The sequence below is a fragment of the Tachysurus fulvidraco genome, chromosome 6 (genome assembly GCF_022655615.1).
Source record: "Tachysurus fulvidraco isolate hzauxx_2018 chromosome 6, HZAU_PFXX_2.0, whole genome shotgun sequence".
In the NCBI taxonomy this organism is placed as follows: Eukaryota; Metazoa; Chordata; class Actinopteri; order Siluriformes; family Bagridae; genus Tachysurus; species Tachysurus fulvidraco.
Genome location: NC_062523.1, coordinates 18,727,254 through 18,745,896, shown reverse-complemented (window position 1 = coordinate 18,745,896; position 18,643 = coordinate 18,727,254). Strand labels below are relative to the sequence as shown.

At 36.0% G+C, this 18,643-nt stretch overlaps 1 protein-coding gene across 1 annotated transcript; it reads left to right on the top strand.

Annotated features, from left to right (window-relative positions):
* Positions 1–157: 157 nt before the first annotated feature.
* On the top strand, positions 158–13,789 carry ralba (v-ral simian leukemia viral oncogene homolog Ba (ras related)). The gene is made up of 5 exons (XM_027164316.2): positions 158–313; positions 10,215–10,377; positions 11,461–11,669; positions 12,072–12,249; positions 12,336–13,789. Exons 2-5 carry the CDS (start codon positions 10,264–10,266, stop codon positions 12,456–12,458), a joined length of 624 nt encoding a protein of 207 aa, XP_027020117.1. The 5' UTR covers positions 158–313; positions 10,215–10,263; the 3' UTR covers positions 12,459–13,789.
* Positions 13,790–18,643: the final 4,854 nt, after the last annotated feature.

Here is an 18,643-nt window from a genome sequence, read left to right as displayed (position 1 = left end):
AGTGTGTGTGGAGTTTGCATGTTCTCCCCGTATCGTGTACTCACAGTCTCACACATTACACGACTAACAGAGCGAATTGTAATAACACGCCACCTATATGGTGGAATGTGATTGCGGATGTAGTCAGTCTGATGTCATGACGCAATATCCGGTGTAGTTTCAGCTTTTTCCCCAAGCTGGAGGGTGGGGTCGTGCTATCAGGGGCAGCAGCTTTCTCTCTGATACAGAACCCTTGTTTTGTGCCACTGAACACACGATTAATGCCTGTAAAAAGATAACATTGCGACAGTTGAGCGGATCAAGACAGTGTGTGGTAAGGTTTCGGATGAAAAATACATTTCCTCTCAAAGCATTTCTGTTGTTTTTGTGCTCGTTTGTTTACAATTTGCGACACTATACACTGCTCTGGGACACAGCCTACTTAGCCTAATGGTGGGAAAACCTGAAGAACTACAGCAGAACAAAAACAATAATGTGTCGAGATGCTGTTTATATTATAATGAATAGAGACTCTGTTGTTCTGTTTAGTTAATGATTGTGTTGTGTTTTAAGGCTTAGCCCAACTCGTTAAAGCTCCTAAGTTATTTTACACTGTAAAGATGATATTTATTTATTGATATGAAAGACACAATGTATAGTGAAGGACTGAAAACTGTGTGACTTTAGAGACTGGTGTTGATCTACGTGTCATGTTTCCTGTGTCATGTGTACACCGTATAGCATTGATGAATATATATTTGTCACACCTTGGTTAAAGGTGGTTTAGATATATATGGCAACCCGTCATTTTTGCCATCTTTGCATCTTAAGAAAATCAGTGTTTAGGTCACTAACTTTTTCTGTCTAAACCTAACTTTTGTCCACTAATCTAAAGAAAGATTAATGAAACCGTGAAAGGAGAACAGGTAAACCCACATGTTACTTTATCAAAAAATCTGTTTAGTTACCAGATGCTGTGAACATTTCAATTCAAGCGTATGGATACATACATACAAACATACATACATACATATTTCACTTATAAATATAAACTCATTGTTCAGGCGACATTCAGTGATTACATTTGAAGATTACATTTACATTGGAATCACACACACACACACACACACACACACACACACACTGTCCCGTTCTCTGTTACAAGATGTTGTGTCTTTACGTACTAGGGAAAGGATCTTCATGTGTTCCTGCACTTCATAGTGAGGTTTTTATAGCTTGTTATTTTGCTTTAGATTGAACTTTTTCACCCATATAATCTGTTTAACAGTTAATCAGCATCAGATAATTGAAGCTTGATGAAAACCACAGTGTTGAACTGAGCACTAGAACTATGATTTAAGGCACAGCTCTATTAAGACATGTAATATATCATGTATAACATCTCGTTTCACTTGTATTCTCTCAGAACTGCTGTTAAAAGATTTAAGTTTTTTTTGTCGTGGTCAAAGTTACATGCAGTTTATAACTTACATACAGTGTGATGAAAACCTTACCTGCTCCACCTTAGGCCTCAGTTTGTAACAAAATTTAAAAAACGAAAATAAAAATGAGAATGAATGTTACATGTAGTAACAATACGTAAAACGTAATGTGCAGATGTCTTCCATGTAGTAACAGTAGAAGTACAGTTTGCAGAGTGTCAATGGAGTGATGAAGTCCAAAGGGATATGTAAGCTGTTCATGTCCGTATTGAGGAGTCTCAATATGCTGTTTTGTTCTGTCAAAGTAAATATTTAATTTGTAGAAAGATCTTTTCATAGGTGTTTTCTATGGCTCAGAAAATCAGATCATTTGTAGTGCTATAAGCTTGAATACATAATGTCTTGGTGTTCCTTATGTACCTTGTTATCTGTCTAACACACCAACTGTGACCAATTATGTGAACTATTGTTTTCATGTGATTCAAAAACATGTGAGAACCCATGTCATATAAAATTGCCTCTGACTCAAATATTCCACAACTCTTCCTTTCAAGAAAGATCTTTATCACCCTGAATTGTAGTCTGTCATATGACAGTTATATACTGAGTCCAGCAAACAATATAACAGACATTTTTATTGCTTTTGCTTTTTTTCAGATACCAGAACATTTTCTCCTGATTGGTTTGCTTCAGTTTAGACTTAAGACTGACTGGGACGAAAATCATGTCATTAATTAGTGTCGTGAATAAACCTAGATGAAATTGCTGCACCACAGGAAATGGAGAGTAATAAAATCAGGATGATATATATATTAGTACTTTGTTCTTGAAAATTTAATGCACTAAGGACTATAAATCTTCAAGTCTTCAAATGTTATACTAATTAGTAATATTACATTCACCATTATGACTGATTTTGCCAGTTCTTGCAATTAGTACATAACTGTGCTTGCAGTTCTAACGTCTGTAATATTTAATGTTTTAAAGTTAGTGGTGTAGCTTGGAAAGCACCTAAATTAGTGTTTAGTGTGTTTATGTACTGAGCACATACAAACACACACATTTTCAGCCTGACCGATAATGTACAACTTAAACAACTGCTCGACCTTCTAATATAATTAATAAAACACAATACATCTGTAGATGTTTCTGTGTGTCTCCATTATTAATAGAACATATTGTCTTGGACTTCACTTGACATTTGAGGCTCAGTTCTATATTAAATAATCACTTCAACTGCAGATTTATTTAAAAAATATCACGAAACAAGTGAGTATAACTGAGAAGTGAGTTAAGGTTAAAGTAATTACTGCCATACTTTCAATCTTGCTTGTTAGAATTCTTAGAAAATGTGATCAGCACTCTCATTCACAGCAGCAAGTAATACCATACATCCTCATGGAAACTACGCGTGGCCTGCCTTTGTTTAGTTTGTAGGTGGTGTTTTACTGGGCATACGGCTGTATCCAGAAAACAAGCACACCCATGCTGGAACTCCCAATTGTTTTAGGAAAAAAAAAGTTCCGTTTTTTTTTTTTAGATGGAAGCTCTCTTTAAAGTTCTTCAGGAACCGGAGAGTAACTAAGCACCAGATATGTTTAATACATGCTCAAATTAATTTAAATAAAATGTTGTGTATCGCATCTTATCACAGTTAGTCTTCTCATAGAGCCGCTGTTCTGTCCATGTATAATGATTTTGTAGCTTGCTCGTGCCATTGGTGCTTTTTACTTCTCAAGAAAACAAATCAGAAATATAGTGCCATAAGCTGGAATATACAATGTCTTGCTCTTCTTAAGTTACTCAGGGAAATACCCATAACATGTCAGGACCTATAAAATAAAAGCATACTTAATGTCTTACTCTTAAGTTCAGGTGATAATTGCTTTTAATCCTAAATTCAGGATTATGTTCCTTTCCCCATTTTCGCCTGTTGCACAAAATAGTCATGTTCCTAGTACATACTTTTAGTACCGTGTTTATTAGCTTGTATAAGGATTGACAAGTAGCTTCTTGATGTTCATTCAGCTCACCTCCTGCTCACTTAAACTCTGGGAAATAAAGTTAAGTGGAATTTTCAGCTTCCTAAGGGGCACACACCATGATTATGATTATATAGGCTTGTTTCATGATGTGTTTACATCTCAGATATTTTTTGTTATTCCTTTATTGTCGTTTAATCACCTTCCTTGCTGACCCGTTAATGCATGTCTAGTTTCAGGGCACAGTGATAAAGACAAGTGTTCTAGTGTGAGTTGTTCTTTGGAGAGTGATTAATCAGACTTTATCACAATTACCATTCACACGATTAAAAAGAATCCAATCCGTGTGGAACCTTCAGTGTTTAGATGTGACTGAAGCTGGAGTTATCTGCATGTCAAGGTTGCATAATCTGGCTCTTATCCATTTAGAGATTATTTTCATATGTTTGGTCTGGAGAGATCTAAATGAATTACTGTTGTTTAGAGAGGTCCCACCAATTTCACCATCTAACCATGCTCGTGGTGCCCTCGCTTTCTGTCAGGGGAAATTAAGAATGTTTTAAGTCCATTAATGTGAATGTACAGATGGTAACTTTAGACAAGTATGTTATTAACACCAATTAGCTGGATTTATTAGGGATGCCAAAGAAATTAGTTTGACCAAAAATCGTTGGTGGATTTTAGGCCAAAAGAGGAAAAGAACGATGCCAATTTTTACTTTTAAAGATTAAAATTTGTTTCCACTGAATTTGCCAAATCTAATACTTTGCAAGTAGTCTTAATGGTGTGATATATAATTGTAAAGCTCTGTTGCACTAGTGATTCTTGTTGTATCTCATAAACGTATGTCGTAGTCATCTTTGTGTGGCATCTTCCTGTTTGGGCTTTGCCACAGCAGACCATCCGATCTGCATATTTTGAGTTGGCGCAGGTTTCCTTTGATTGACCTTCATGACAAAAAAACTCACAGTTTATCCGGGCTTGGGATAGTCACTGAGAGTTAACTCCTCAGTGGCTAGGTTGGTTTCCTGCCCGGGAATCAGCGGTGAGTGCAAGGGATCCTGCCTCTAGGCCACCAGGGACTGTAGCAATTTTTATCATGTTACTATATCATATCGACCAGCCTTAAAAACATTTGTGAACCTTGTGAATTTATTAGGGTTTCTGCATTAATCATTCATAAAATGTGCTTTGATCCTCATCTGGGTTACAATAAACATATTCTGTCAAAATGACATGAAAACTGTGTTGTTAAGAAGGCCCTATCATCCTAATTCAGTGATAAAATCCCTTAATCTCTCAGCAAGCCATCTGCGTCTAGCTCGAGATGATTAGTATTCAGTAAAGAGAGTTACCAGAGGCAGGCTTCCGGTGCTATGGGGAAACAGACCTAAGCGTTTATTCTATTCTTGCAAATTATCAAGACTCAAGAAATTTTAGTTCAGGGTTAATGTTTCCATTATTAACCAATCATAATTTGTAGGGTTATTTCTAGCCCGTATCTAGTATTTGTACTGATGTGAAACACTGTTCTATGTAATAGAGTTATGCATGGTAAAAATTTAAATCAAAGCATTTAGCTCTATAACCAAAACATTGCTTGGGGAAAAGCTATTATGGAAATCAGGATTATGCTGACTTCCTTAAACTCTTTCTTTGTGAACTGATATTCTATAGCAGCATTTCAGCCATAATGATCAGTGCTGTATAATAAATTGCCACACTGTTTTTAGCTATTTGAAAGATGGTCAGTCAAGAGGGGAAGTCGTGGCCTACCAATGGCAATACCAATGGCAATACCACGACTGAGGTGTCCTTGAGCAAGGCACCGAACCCCCCAAACTGCATAGCATAAATGGCTGCCCATTGCTCCGGGAGTGTGTTCACGGTGTGTGTGTGCGTTCACTGCTGTGTGTGTGCACTTTGGATGGGTTAAATGCAGAGAACGAATTCTGAGTATGGGTCACTGTACTTAGCCGTATGTCACTCACTTTCATTAACTTTCACTTTCAAGATTAAATAATCAGCTTTCCAAGTTCATATCAGTCCTCAGTGCTACTTATCTATAGGCCAAATGAATCTGGATTTAAACACGGAACTGCTCTGTAACGCAGTTCCGTAGTAACATGACTACTTATCAGATTTGTTTTAAAAAAAAAATGCCTTGGTATGGTGTTTTCATTGCTACTAGATAGATGTTAAGTGATTTCAGGCAAAGGGAATTTCATCCCTTAATACAGATTAGAAAGAGGATGTTAGTGTTGAGGGGCTTTGGCTCAGTTATGCTCCTGCTTTCTCAATCATTACCATCAGGAAGTTTCATACAAGCCAACTCAATGAAGAGAAATCCGTCTGGTTCACTAAGATATTTCCGCTCTGCACGGCTTCAGAAGTATTGGCACCTTTCATGAAAATTGCTGTAGAAAATAAGACGTGCCTTAGGTAGTAATCCCCATCTTTTTTTTTTTTTTTTTTTAATTATGATGCTGCTGATAATATGCACGAGCAAAATGTTTGACTCTGGTCCTACCTAACCACAACACACAATGGAGCTGGTTCAGGAAGTTCAGGTGCTGCATTTTGTAATCTGCTAGAAAGGGCTTGCAACACTTCCAAATAACTCTGACAATTGATTATGAAACAAGAATAAACTTCTGCAGTTCTAAATATTTGAACTGTTTCCCTTTTTCCTCACTGCGAGTGGGTAGAGACTGCTCATGGATCTAATTCCTGGAAAAGTTTTAAACATAAACATCTTTTGTTGTGTCCTTAATTGTGTTTGACATTTTTTTTAACTGTTCATTGATTTTTTATTTTTTTTTAATGTATAATCCTTTGTATACATTACATGATTTGTGAAGGTCAGCACCAATCATTCTCTTTAAGTGTTGAAGTTCTCAAGGTAAGGGATGGCAACAGGATTTTGCAACCGCATATTTAGCTTTACGCCTGGAAAACAGGACGTGGTTAAATGTAAAAACAGAGCACCAAGAAAAAAATGAAAGAAGTAAAAAATAAGGTTTATTTATTTTTTTTTTTAGGTATTTGTAATAATTTATTTATTACTTAGGAGTGTCTCTAGGGGGAACTGTACATGTTAAATAGAAATCATTTAAACAGAAATAACCGCGAATGTTTAAAAACGTTTAATAGCAAGTGTACATTTTTCCATGTAACTGGATTCCCATTCATGGCAAGTTTGATTTTATCAGGTTTAACATTCATCCTTGGAATAATTAGGTCAACATTGAACCTGTCTAGGCTTGAGAACAGGGAGCAAGCTGGCTTTGATAATGTCAGGCATGGAAGAATGATGTCTTGTTTCACTACAGACTGGGTTTCCAATATATATTATATTTTATTCTCTTTGCACTGAACAGGTCAGTGGATGATGGCCACAGTCTTGAAACAGTCATATTGAAATAGACACATACATACACCTCATCCAATTAATTCTCATCTCTACATTTACATCTCTACATACATCTACATCATACATATCAAACGCACTGTGAAGCACTTTGGTCAGCCGTGTGGCTGTTTGTAAATGTGCTATATAAATAAACTTGAACTTGAACTTGAACTACATTGATTCAGTTATCTAGTCAGCCAATAGACAACAGACGTTGACTGTGGCATGAAATTTGGTAGAAGAAGTGCTGGTTCGAATAGTTTAGAAACGCAAATTTCAACAATCTCTAGAGTTTACACAGGATGGCGTGAAAAACAAAAAAATGAGTGAGCGAATGATGGTTATGTGGGTTTCTATTACAAGGTCAGTTTAAGCTGCCAAGATGGATATAGGAACTCAAAATAATCACTCTTTACAACCATGGTGAGTGAAAAAGCATCTACGATCCTAAAGGTGCATGCAATGCAATGGCAGTAGATCATATAGGGTTCCACTCCTGTCAGCCAAGAACACGAATCTAAAGCTATCAAATACACAGACTTACTCTAACCGAATAGTTAGAATATTAGGGGGGAAAAAACATTACAACACTGTTTGGTAAAATTAATTTTCTATTCTGTGACAAGTGCTTTAGTTCTCACAGTGTTAATAGTAATCTTAAGGAATTCTGCGAGTAATTATCAGTGCTTTACCCTCTTACCTGTAACATTCTTTCAGTCATTTATCAATGTAACTGCTTTATCTTGGTCAGGCTTACAGTAGATCAGTAGTAATAGTTTAAAGAATTTAAATATTCATTTCCTTCTGTTACGCAGAGCCTTGAATTATGGTTTATGGTGTGGTACAGATTTATGCATACAGTCACCTGATTAGCTTTTAGACTAGTTTGTCCTTGCTTTGGTATGTCCGTATAAGCTCTTGAAGTGTGATGTGATTTTACCCAGTGTCACTGCTATCTCCAGGTCGAGGAGAGGGTGTGAGTTTAAAGAGGTTATTTTGTCACGTACTTACATCAGAAGGAGAAAAACCGAATAAATGCCGTCACAAAAATAGTTTCCACTAAATTGGCAAAAAATGCACTTGAATGTATGCCTGTGGAAAGTGGACACTAAGCAGACAGTAAGCATAAATGATTTTTAATGTCAGCAGACTCTTGACTTCTCACATACACACAATGTTATGTGTGAGAGGGAGCAAGGGACAAAGATGAATCATGGCTTACATGCTGCATAGCCTCTGGCAATCTGGGAATCCTAACGAATTCATTTATCTGGGGGAAGGGCAGGGGCATTTATATTTCAGTGGATTGTAGCCATAGGGGAAGGTAATAAAGGAACATATGTAGGTCGCCATTTAAATCCGGCTGCCCTCTGTTCATTCTTTACTTGAGTTTCCCCTGGTGGTGGCAGTCCTGAAGCCATGTCCTATTTTCTGCCTTCATTTACCATTGAAGAGGAAAATTAGCAATACTCATTTTAATATCTATTAGGTTTATGTACAAAGTGGAGCGATATTAAACATAATAGTAAAATTCTTCCAGTGGTTGGACTAGGTGGAGCTGGATCATGGTTCTTGTTCCTGTTAAATTACTGCTGACAACGTGTGTGAGGAAGTGTGAGCATGCACCAAAAATGCCATAGCCAGCAAATCCTGATGCAGGGTTCCTGCATGCATGTTGTTGCAGCTTCCTAGTAAGGTCCTTCGTGTCTTCAACACTGCCAAGAACAATAGCTGGAAGCAATGCGTCAGGGTCCCATTTCCTGGGTAAAGATCAGCAGTGTGAATATGCACTGGCCACCACATCCACTCTGTTTATCCCTCAAGCAGCATGGTAGATCCTCAAGGATCATTTGTTGACCTGGGCTCAACAAGATTTTTTAAGCTTTAAGTAAATGTTGGTGTTTCTGTACAAGTACACAAGTATTCTACTTAACCAACCTTCAAAAATATATACAGTAGGCTTATTCATGTATTAATGGTGTAAATACCAGGGAGTGAGTTTGTTTGTTCCTTTGTTTGTTTGTTCATTCATTCATTCATTCATTAAAAGTCACACAGAAGTCAATTAAGTAAGATTCAAAACTAGTAATAAGTGAAGTTGTTATTATTATTAGTCTGACAGGGTAGAGTATCAGCTTTGGTTAAAGTAAATTTGTATTATCAAAAGCCTGTTTACGTTTGGGAATTTTGGGAGGACAGTATATAGGGTAAGCACCATATCTATTTCAGTAGCTGTAAAAAGTAATACATTAAAATAAAGTAAAATGAGGCCAATAAAATAAATAAGTGTAACCCTGTACAAATCGACTTCAGTCCCCCAGGATTAAAACATTTTAAAATTTTAATTGTAGTATAGAAAAAAGAAAAGATTTGGGGTTGTTTTAGATCGATAATAACTAAACTGACACAGTCTTTAGTCAATGTCTGGCATTAGAAAATGATTTAAGTGACAGGACAGTCTTTCTTTAACAGTCTTCTCTTCTTTTTTTAGTAATCAATATCCATTGAGTGCATTCCTGAAGGTTTTTGTATTAATTTAATCACTACAACACTGGGCCTCTTTTATCAGTGTTTTAGTGAAGTAAGTCTTTGTGTAAACCAAACCAAACAAAAAAAAAAAAGCATTCACGCATTTGCATGTAGTGACAGCCACAAAACTCCATAAAAGCACACAGACGGCTAGAAAGAAGAGTGTGTTCGTCACCCGAGGCGTTTGTTTACAGCATATGACTGTGTACAGACAGACTAACTTCCGTTACTATAGTAGCCTTTCTTTTGTCTTAAGTGAGAGATTATTATTATTTATGGGTTTGTGTTGTCTCCCTAATTTATTTTTCATATTCAAATACATGAAATAATAATATAAAATATTAATATTTTTGAAATAATTTTCAGTACCTTTTAATAACTATATTTTCTCCATGATATTCTTTGAGGTAACGTGAGGATGTGTTTTTGATAGAGACTAAAAAGCACTGTTATACGTTGCTCTGGATAAGAGCATGTGCTTAATCTAGAAATGTAATTACATGAAAACAAAATAAACTTTAAAGTATATTCCATAGCATAATGTCCTATAATCCAGGCAAATGATATGATTTGAAGTGATCAAGTCTATTCCTACATTAGATAGTAATCTTATGCATAAATTCCCACACACTGGAGCAAAAGAAGGATATAGATGTTTTTCAAATGTACATGACATGGGGCTCATTGTTATTTAAAAAACCCCACAAAGAACAACATTTCAGCCATTTAAGCAGCAAAGAGATTAAAATGACAAAAGTGTATTCAGCCTTGCATACCATAATACACTATGATGAAAGTGTCTTGTCTTTCCTCATTGTTCACTCATAGTAGTAGGTTTTATACAACAAAACCATATGTGTGTCTCTCCAGGTAGAATCAGATAAAGTGTGTGTGGAGCAGCGGTAAGAGGAATTCAGATATGGCAGCCAACAAGGGGAAAAATCAGAGCTCCTTAACATTGCACAAGGTCATCATGGTGGGCAGCGGTGGTGTAGGCAAGTCGGCCCTTACTCTCCAGTTCATGTATGATGAGGTGAGCTGTCATGCTAAAATGTCACTACATGGGCAAAAATCTGTGGACAGCTGGTCATCACTCCCATATGTGCTTGTTGAATATTAATTAATTCATTCCAGATTAATTCTGCTGTTGCTGTTATAACCTTCAGTCCTCTGTGATGGCTTTCAAATAGATTGTGGAGTGTCACTGTTGGAGGCCTGGGGTGCATAGTGGGGTTGAGTTCAGGGCTCTGTGCAGGCCACTTGAGTTCTTCCACTCCAAACTTAGCAAACCATGTGTTCATGGAGCTTATTTTGAACACAGAGACATTGTCATGCTGGAACATGTTTAGGCCCCGTATTTCCATTGAAGGAAAATTGTAATGCTGAATCATGCAACGACATTTGTGTTCCAACTTTCTATTGCATAACACACTCCATTATGAAGGAAAAAGGACATCATTTACCCTCATTCCTCTTATTTTACTATTAGAATAACAACAGAGACATAACAACTAATGAAAACACAAACTGGAGTTGAGGAGGAGATGAGCATACATACAATCAAACAAACTCTATACCCTAATGATTTATCCAAATATAATACATACTGGAAAAACCCTAAAAAACCTAAACAGAAGGCAGGGTTTAGGAGTTAAAGTAAAAAAAAATGCAGTTAAAAAAAAAGTTGCCAGAATATCTACTCTTTTTCATATCCAGTTGTTTAGAACTAAACCAAGACCAGGCTTTTGGAACCCCAGAAATTGCTATAGCAGGGCAAAAACCTGTATGAAACCTCAGCACCTCAGACATAATTGTAAAATAATTAAGCGAGTAATTTTGCAGCTTATGACAAAGAAACCAAAATATATAACTAAAATAAAAGGGAGACTTTCAACATCTATCCCACGTGTCGTTTATAGTAGACAATAGTTCAGATAGCTGGGTGCATGGAAGGGCATTTAAGCCAATCATTTCAAATTTGTGTCAACAGTTTGGGGAAGATCTACATAAGAGTGTAATGATCAGGTGTCCACATACTTTTGGCCATACAGTGTGTAACTACATGTTCATTTCCTAGATTTATCCTTGACATAACTATCTTTATTTTGATCATCAGTTTGTTGAAGATTATGAGCCTACAAAAGCAGACAGTTACAGAAAAAAGGTAGTGCTGGACGGGGAGGAGGTGCAGATCGATATTTTGGACACCGCTGGACAGGAAGATTATGCAGCCATCAGAGACAACTATTTTCGCAGTGGAGAGGGTTTTCTGCTTGTGTTCTCCATAACCGAGCAAGAGTCTTTCACAGCCACAGCAGAGTTCAGGTGGGTATTACCTCGTGACCTTCACACCCTTGTGATTTGAAAATAATGTTCTATATTTATATATTTCACTTTACAGGATTTAGACACTTTTCCCCCTTGGCCCAAGGCCAAGTCTAGTGAGTTTTGTACACTTGGCCTAATATCTGTCCAGGGAACTGAACTCTGCAGTGGCGTGTCCGGATTCCTTGTAATTTAGAGAGGCATGTTAATTATTGCACATTTCGTTACAGATGTGACATTTACAATTACACGATCGATCCCTCTTGGAACTTGCATGGAATCCGATGATGACGCCCTTCTCCAAACAAACCCAGATTAAATCCTGGCTACAGATGTGTGTTATTTGGGAGCAGTGTAAAAATACTCTGCTAAATATCTCGCACGTGTGTGTCTTTTGTACAGGGAGCAGATCCTACGTGTTAAAGCTGAGGAGGATAAGATTCCACTGCTACTAGTAGGGAATAAATCTGATCTGGAGGATCGCAGGCAGGTCTCTGTGGATGATGCAAGAGCAAAAGCAGAGGAGTGGAATGTACAATATGTGGAGACTTCTGCTAAAACCCGTGCCAACGTAGACAAGGTTAGATATATATATTGCTCACATTATGCTTTACTCTTGCATGAACGCTGAAGTATTTATTTATATAATGTCGTTTACTTCCAAAGGTATTTTTTGACCTCATGAGAGAAGTGCGATCCAAGAAGATGTCAGAAAATAAGGACAAAAATGGAAAAGGAAAGAACAAGAAGAACAAGAAGAGCTTCAAGGAACGGTGCTGTTTACTTTGAGCTCCACGTTGACTTTCTACCAGCTAATCTAATTTCTACTCTAAGAAACATTTCAAGGTTTCTTTTGCAATCAAAACATAATTAGTGGCAAGTCATCACTGACCAGGCTTTTCATATTTCCTCTCTTCATGCAAACTCATCTCTTGGTCAGTGGCTACTTTCTGTAGCACTTTATGACTAACGTGGAGGGGAGCAATCTGTGGCCAACACTAAGCTTTTTATTTAATTTAATTTTTTTTATCTTGTGTAATTTAGCTTAATTTCACAACTTATTTTCAGCCTCATTTGTGGCTATACATTAATAGTAATGTTTCTTGTATTCAGAAATAGATTTTTTTATCCCTGTGCCACTACGTGGTGGAGACATTATGTTTTTAGGTTCTTCCTTCTGTCCATCTATGATTCTTGTTAGAAGTATATTTTAAGAGTACTTCAGGTATGCAAATTAGTAACAAGAAGACTAGCCTTGTGGGCAGTGGACGTTTCCGCATTGATATTTTTTTCTCAGCTTAAAGGAAATTGCCTTTTTTTTTAACACCCAAATGTTTCTATTTTTTGCTCTTGTTTTGAAAATGTACATCTAATGACAGAATGTTAGGGATTGTAAATATCTGTACTGAACTTGCTATACACAGCTGAGACTACTGATGTTTGGTAGAAAAGCCATGACGTCTGGCAGGCTAGGAGATGATATGGGGTTAATTTACCAAAGTGCTGTGTATTCCTAATGCCTGATTCATTCTAAAATCTCAGATCTCCACTGACACACTGAGTTTGTGGAGGTGTGTATACAAGATCGTTAAATGATGTCACACTCAGCAGCACTATTTTGTGCCGCTTAAACGTTGCTCAACCTTTCTGGGATTTAACAAGTCCACTTTTGGCATAGGAGAATCTACACTGCCTCCCACTGGTTGACATAAATACAGGTACATCACATGGATAGATACTTGCTTAGGAACATGTTGCCTTGATGATTCTTAAGTTTTATTGTGCTATTTTTGTAGAATGTATGCTGCCTTTTCCACCATCAGACCCTTCTGATAAATGTGCCATAAGTACCTGTGCCAACCTAATATTAAATGTATAGCAATGACTGAATGCTGATTTGTTTTTTTTGGGGTTTTTTTTTTTTGGTTTTTTGGTTCATTTTCTTTAGTATTCCGATACACACTCTGAGTGCTACAGATCCAACAACGATATTGCTGAGATTGTTGTTTTATATCATTTTATAGGTTTTGGCCTTTCAGAAATTTTTATAATTGTTTCCACTGGACAGTAAATCAAGATAATTCAAAATATGTTGCCAAATAAACATTTGTTGTTCTCAACATGGTCTTTACATGCTCTGAACTTCATGCTAATGCTAGTTTGTTGAACGTTCTTCCTTTTTTGCTTTAAAATGAAATGCATACAGAAGAAGTTTTGATAGGACATATTGATGCATCATGCATACATTTTCTCCAACTGTAAAAATCTCTCCCTATACAGCGACCTATGGCTTTCCTGCGCAAGGCCATATATACATATGTCTACAAGAGCTAACTATCTTGGCATCCCATAGCAACAACATTCCTGTATCAATATTGTGCCTAATAGAGAGCCTTCAAAGTACAACTCTTGACTTGAATCTACGTGAATAGAGAAATAAAAATGATTTATAACAATAATAGTATACATGACATTTTATTCTAAAATTCACCTACATGCTGCTCTATTATTGCTTTCTCCCACTTGCTCTCTATCAGAACCAACTTGGCTGTTTTTAAAATAGATGTCCTTTCTGAGAGAAACACGAACTTCATTAAGCAGAATTGGAGCAACAGTCAATCTGTTTATTGTCACTGGTGTTTATTTAGATACAATTGAGGTAAAATACCTTCTTTAAGAAGACCCCAAATGTAATGACAATCTCAGAAAGTATAAAACAAATCTATCTATCTGGAGGTCTGGTTTCTGAGGTGTCTGGTTATTGTTCACCGTACGTGATTCTGTTTGGTTAGAAATGTGTACACAATAACATGAACATTCCTCATTAAGGAAAGTCAGAAGCTATATATGTTATGTTCAATTAACACACGTAAGTATCAAAAAGTTAAGGTGGGACTGGTAACAAGCAGCATGGTGAAAGCCTGTAATAGATTGTTTTGACCACCAGGGGGCAGTCATGTCATTCACACTCAGTCCTGCTGGCTGTTTTGAATTGTATTTGTGGTGAGTTTTCAGTCTATCTGAAGTAAATGTATTTTCTCATGCTGCAGCAAATCGTTATATTCACTTGAGCTGGAACAGGGCATCACAAACCTGCTAAGGAAGCAATGAAGCTTGACAAAAACATTTTCTAGAATATTATATATAAATACTGCATGCATTTACACAAACAATTCAAAATAAAAGATGAAAAATGCAAGAGATTTTTTTATCACATGAATTGTGAATGACATGAAAAGAGTGAATGTACCAGAATACAATTCTGGTTAAATAAATAAATAAATAAATAAACAAACAAACAAGCAAAACAAAAAAAATACGGTGTAGGTGCTGATGTTTATTCCAATCAAACGGGAGCCACATCTGATTCCACCTGTTTAATAAATTGTTCTTTTCGACAGACAATAGGCTTCTGTTTGGATGGAATGAAAACATGCCCCAAACTGGCCCTCTATGCATAAGATTGGACATCGCTGGTATAAATGATTATGACAGGACAGTATGAATGTAGATTTATATATTATCCCTGGGTATAAATAGGAGTCGCACAGCCTTATGAGCAGTAAACTACCAAATGATTTTAACTCCAGCTCCAGTTGAGAAAATGAGCTGCATAAAATAACCACTGTCAAATTTTGACCAGACCAGAAAAGAGTTCTCCTGCCAGTTGTTTTGTCTTGACTGTCAAACCAAGGTACTCATTCTTCACTAGAACAGCCACAGGTAGCAAACTAACACACTACAGAAGAGCTGAGATGCTGCCATTTTCCTTTTGCTTGGCTTGACAGGATGACCTTTCATTTCAGCAAAGCCCTTTGTTTGCTGACCGTTTCGCATGCCAGATAAAGCCCTTGATTCTAATGAGGTTCTGTTTATTAGAGCCCATGGCAGCTTCAAGATATTGTGCCATTTTCCATACGAGTTGGTCCTCAGCATGGGTAATTCTTTTGAAAAACAATGAGCTTCAATATTGCTGATGAAAAGAGCACTGATAGCTTAGTTAACTGCTCTTGAGGACTCTCATTGTGCTACAAGTTATGTTGCACAACAAGATGTGATATGAATGTAAAAATATCCAGTCATGTTCAAGCAATAATTAAACAGGCAATAGCTTAGTCCATAATGCAAAAATGCATCAGACATTAATGTTTCATCCAAATGTTTTATTCCAAATAAAACAAATTCAAAGCGTGGGGAAAAAGTCCTTGAAATGCCCCAAAGAAGACATTCTCTTCAAAAATAAATGGTCCCACAGTACCTTGAAGCTGTACCCCATGGGATTTCACTGATGTGGGCCTAATTAGTCCACACACCTGAGCACAACTGCGATTCTGAATATTTTTGGCTTCCACTTGTGCTAACCCAACTTAAGGGGGCTTGCAAATTTTATTTAAAGACATTGAAACCTATTTATAAATCATTTCACTTGCATAAAAAATGTAGACACTTCTAGAACACGTCAAATTTTTATGTTGTCGAGTGTTGCATGCAGTCATTATTCATTTTCATATATTAAGAACATTTATATTCCATTTCTTTACCATCGGAAGATAATTGACAAGCAATTGTGATTGAGTCATTGCAAATAATAATAATAACAACAACAACAATACTACTACTACTACTACTACTACTACTACTACTACTACTACTACTACTAATAATAATAATAATAATAATAATTGAAAAGTTTGTGAACTTTTCACATCAAAGAACTGACCCTAAATGGGGAGAACAGCTTACAGTAGTTGAGTGATAGAAAGAAAATTGCATTTAGAGAGGACAGAAGTTGCATGTGTATTGTATTTTGTATCACATTACATTCCGACAACATGCAGGTAACCATGTTTCCAAGTCCATGCAACCTTTATGCATTATAGCTGAGCTGAGTAAACTAGGAAATTAAGTAGACCTAAAGGTCTTATTTCAAATTGTCATTATAGAATATCTCAAGCTAATGTGAAGTGATATGAATACACATGGTGTGACTGATTTATTTATTAATTTCTTAATAATATCCTGATCAGGGTTTTGGTTGATTTGGAGTCTGACCCAAGAGCACTGGGTGTGAGTTGGGAATACGAACTGGATTTGGCAGGGCACCATGCACACACAGATTCATACACTAATTTGTATGCTGGATCAGTTTAGCGTAACCAATCCACCTAGTGGCATGTTTTTGGGAGGTGTGAAAATACTGCAGAACCTGAAGGAAACCCATGCAGACATAACGTAGAGCACAGACAGTAAACAGAGCTTAGGAAGGCTCAAGCCAGGGACCCTGGAGCTATGTGTCTATTTACATTGTTCAAATAAACTCATTTACAAGTTCATATAGACTGAAAGGAACATGGTTGAAAAATAGCAAAAATTAGCTCCATTAAATGTGCTGTTGCACACGTTTACCTTAGCAAGTCTGATATCAATATTGACATTATAGAACTGGTTTTCGATTAAAAGGCAGAGTGAAATAGATTAGCTTATGGCACATGAGAACTGTAAGCCATTTTACAGTAAGTCACATAAAATGTCATTTACATAAAGTGTACTCGCAATCCACAGTCCTGACACTGAAAATAAAAAAAAACGAGGTCTGATCACTTCTAATTATTATAAATATGCACCTGCATCTCCAGAATCCAGAAATATTTCAGATATTTCTGTGAATTTTAACAAAAAAGTACTGTCATTTAATATTACCATTACAATTATTACTAATAGCCTTGACTTGACTTGACTCATCCCAATTTTATTTAAGAGAAATCACTTTTTTGTCTTGCAGTTTTGAACTTTGTATTTCGCAGCCCTTAACTTTAAAAGTCTTTAATAAATAATCAAAAAGAATGAATTGGTCCTTCAAAAATACAATCATTCAGATATCATCAGGATAATGCAGAATACATATGATAAAGTTTTTAGAATAAACAACTACATATTTTTGTTAAGTTCAAATACATAACCCCAGTTAGGCTTTTAGTAGCTACTCTCTTAATGATTCTATCTGTTAGTTACGTTCTACTTCAGTAACGATCGAGTTAGTCAAGTTAAATTTCTGCTTGACTCTCTTTAAGATCTTACATATCTGTAATAATGCCTATACAAAGAAGACTTGAATTTTAATGATTATTTTTGAACACATACTGATGAATTAAAGTAAGTGAGGAAATGACATCCATGGACCCTTAATGTATTCCCAGTTCAATGCACGGCCATTTTCCTTCAAATTCCTCCTTCTCTTAATTTGAAAAGTAAGAGAAGCCTTTCTTTTCAATTACATAGATGAGCAACTCACCACAATTAAATAGAAGAATCTTTTGAAAGGGTACTAATTTGGTCTAATTAAATATGTCTGAGTTTCCTTAATTTCTAAAGCTCTGACAATAAAATATTATACAACTAGTAAGTAATCAAAATAGTTGTTTCTTATAGCCCCAAAAAAACCTTTAACACATTATTTTTGTACAGAATTTGTAATAGATGTTTATTTTATGACTTCTGCATTATTAAGTATAAAAACATTTTGTATTTCCAAAGTTTACTTTCCTTTTTACTTAAAAAAAAAAAACAAAACGAAGAAATGTTTGTTAGCAAAGAACAATTTTGCTTAAAAGACCAAAAATATAATGAAGGCTCCTGGGAAATACTGCAACAGACAGCAACTGCATCTCCAAGAGGCTCCTAAGACTAACCTGCTAATATCCATATAAAACCCCACAAAGTGTACCTGAGACTACTGAAAGCAAAAAACGGTCACACTACTAAATTTGTTATTTATTCAAAGTTCGCACATCTTTATACATTATTTAAAGGTAGAAACATATAGAAATGTACAATTTAATTACATGTTAAATTAAGCAATATTTACAAGACTTCTGCACAGTACTGTACATATCTATCTATCTATCTATCTATCTATCTATCTATCTATCTATCTATCTATCTATCTATCTATCTATCTATCTATCAAAATAAAT

Excerpts from the sequence above, each read along its gene's own strand:
- ralba (XM_027164316.2), top strand. The coding sequence starts at position 10,264 with ATGGCAGCCAACAAGGGGAAAAATCAGAGCTCCTTAACATTGCACAAG. Across the intron at positions 10,378-11,460 it reads TCCAGTTCATGTATGATGAG|TTTGTTGAAGATTATGAGCC; the intron begins GTGAGCTGTCAT and ends TTTGATCATCAG. Across the intron at positions 11,670-12,071 it reads ACAGCCACAGCAGAGTTCAG|GGAGCAGATCCTACGTGTTA; the intron begins GTGGGTATTACC and ends TCTTTTGTACAG.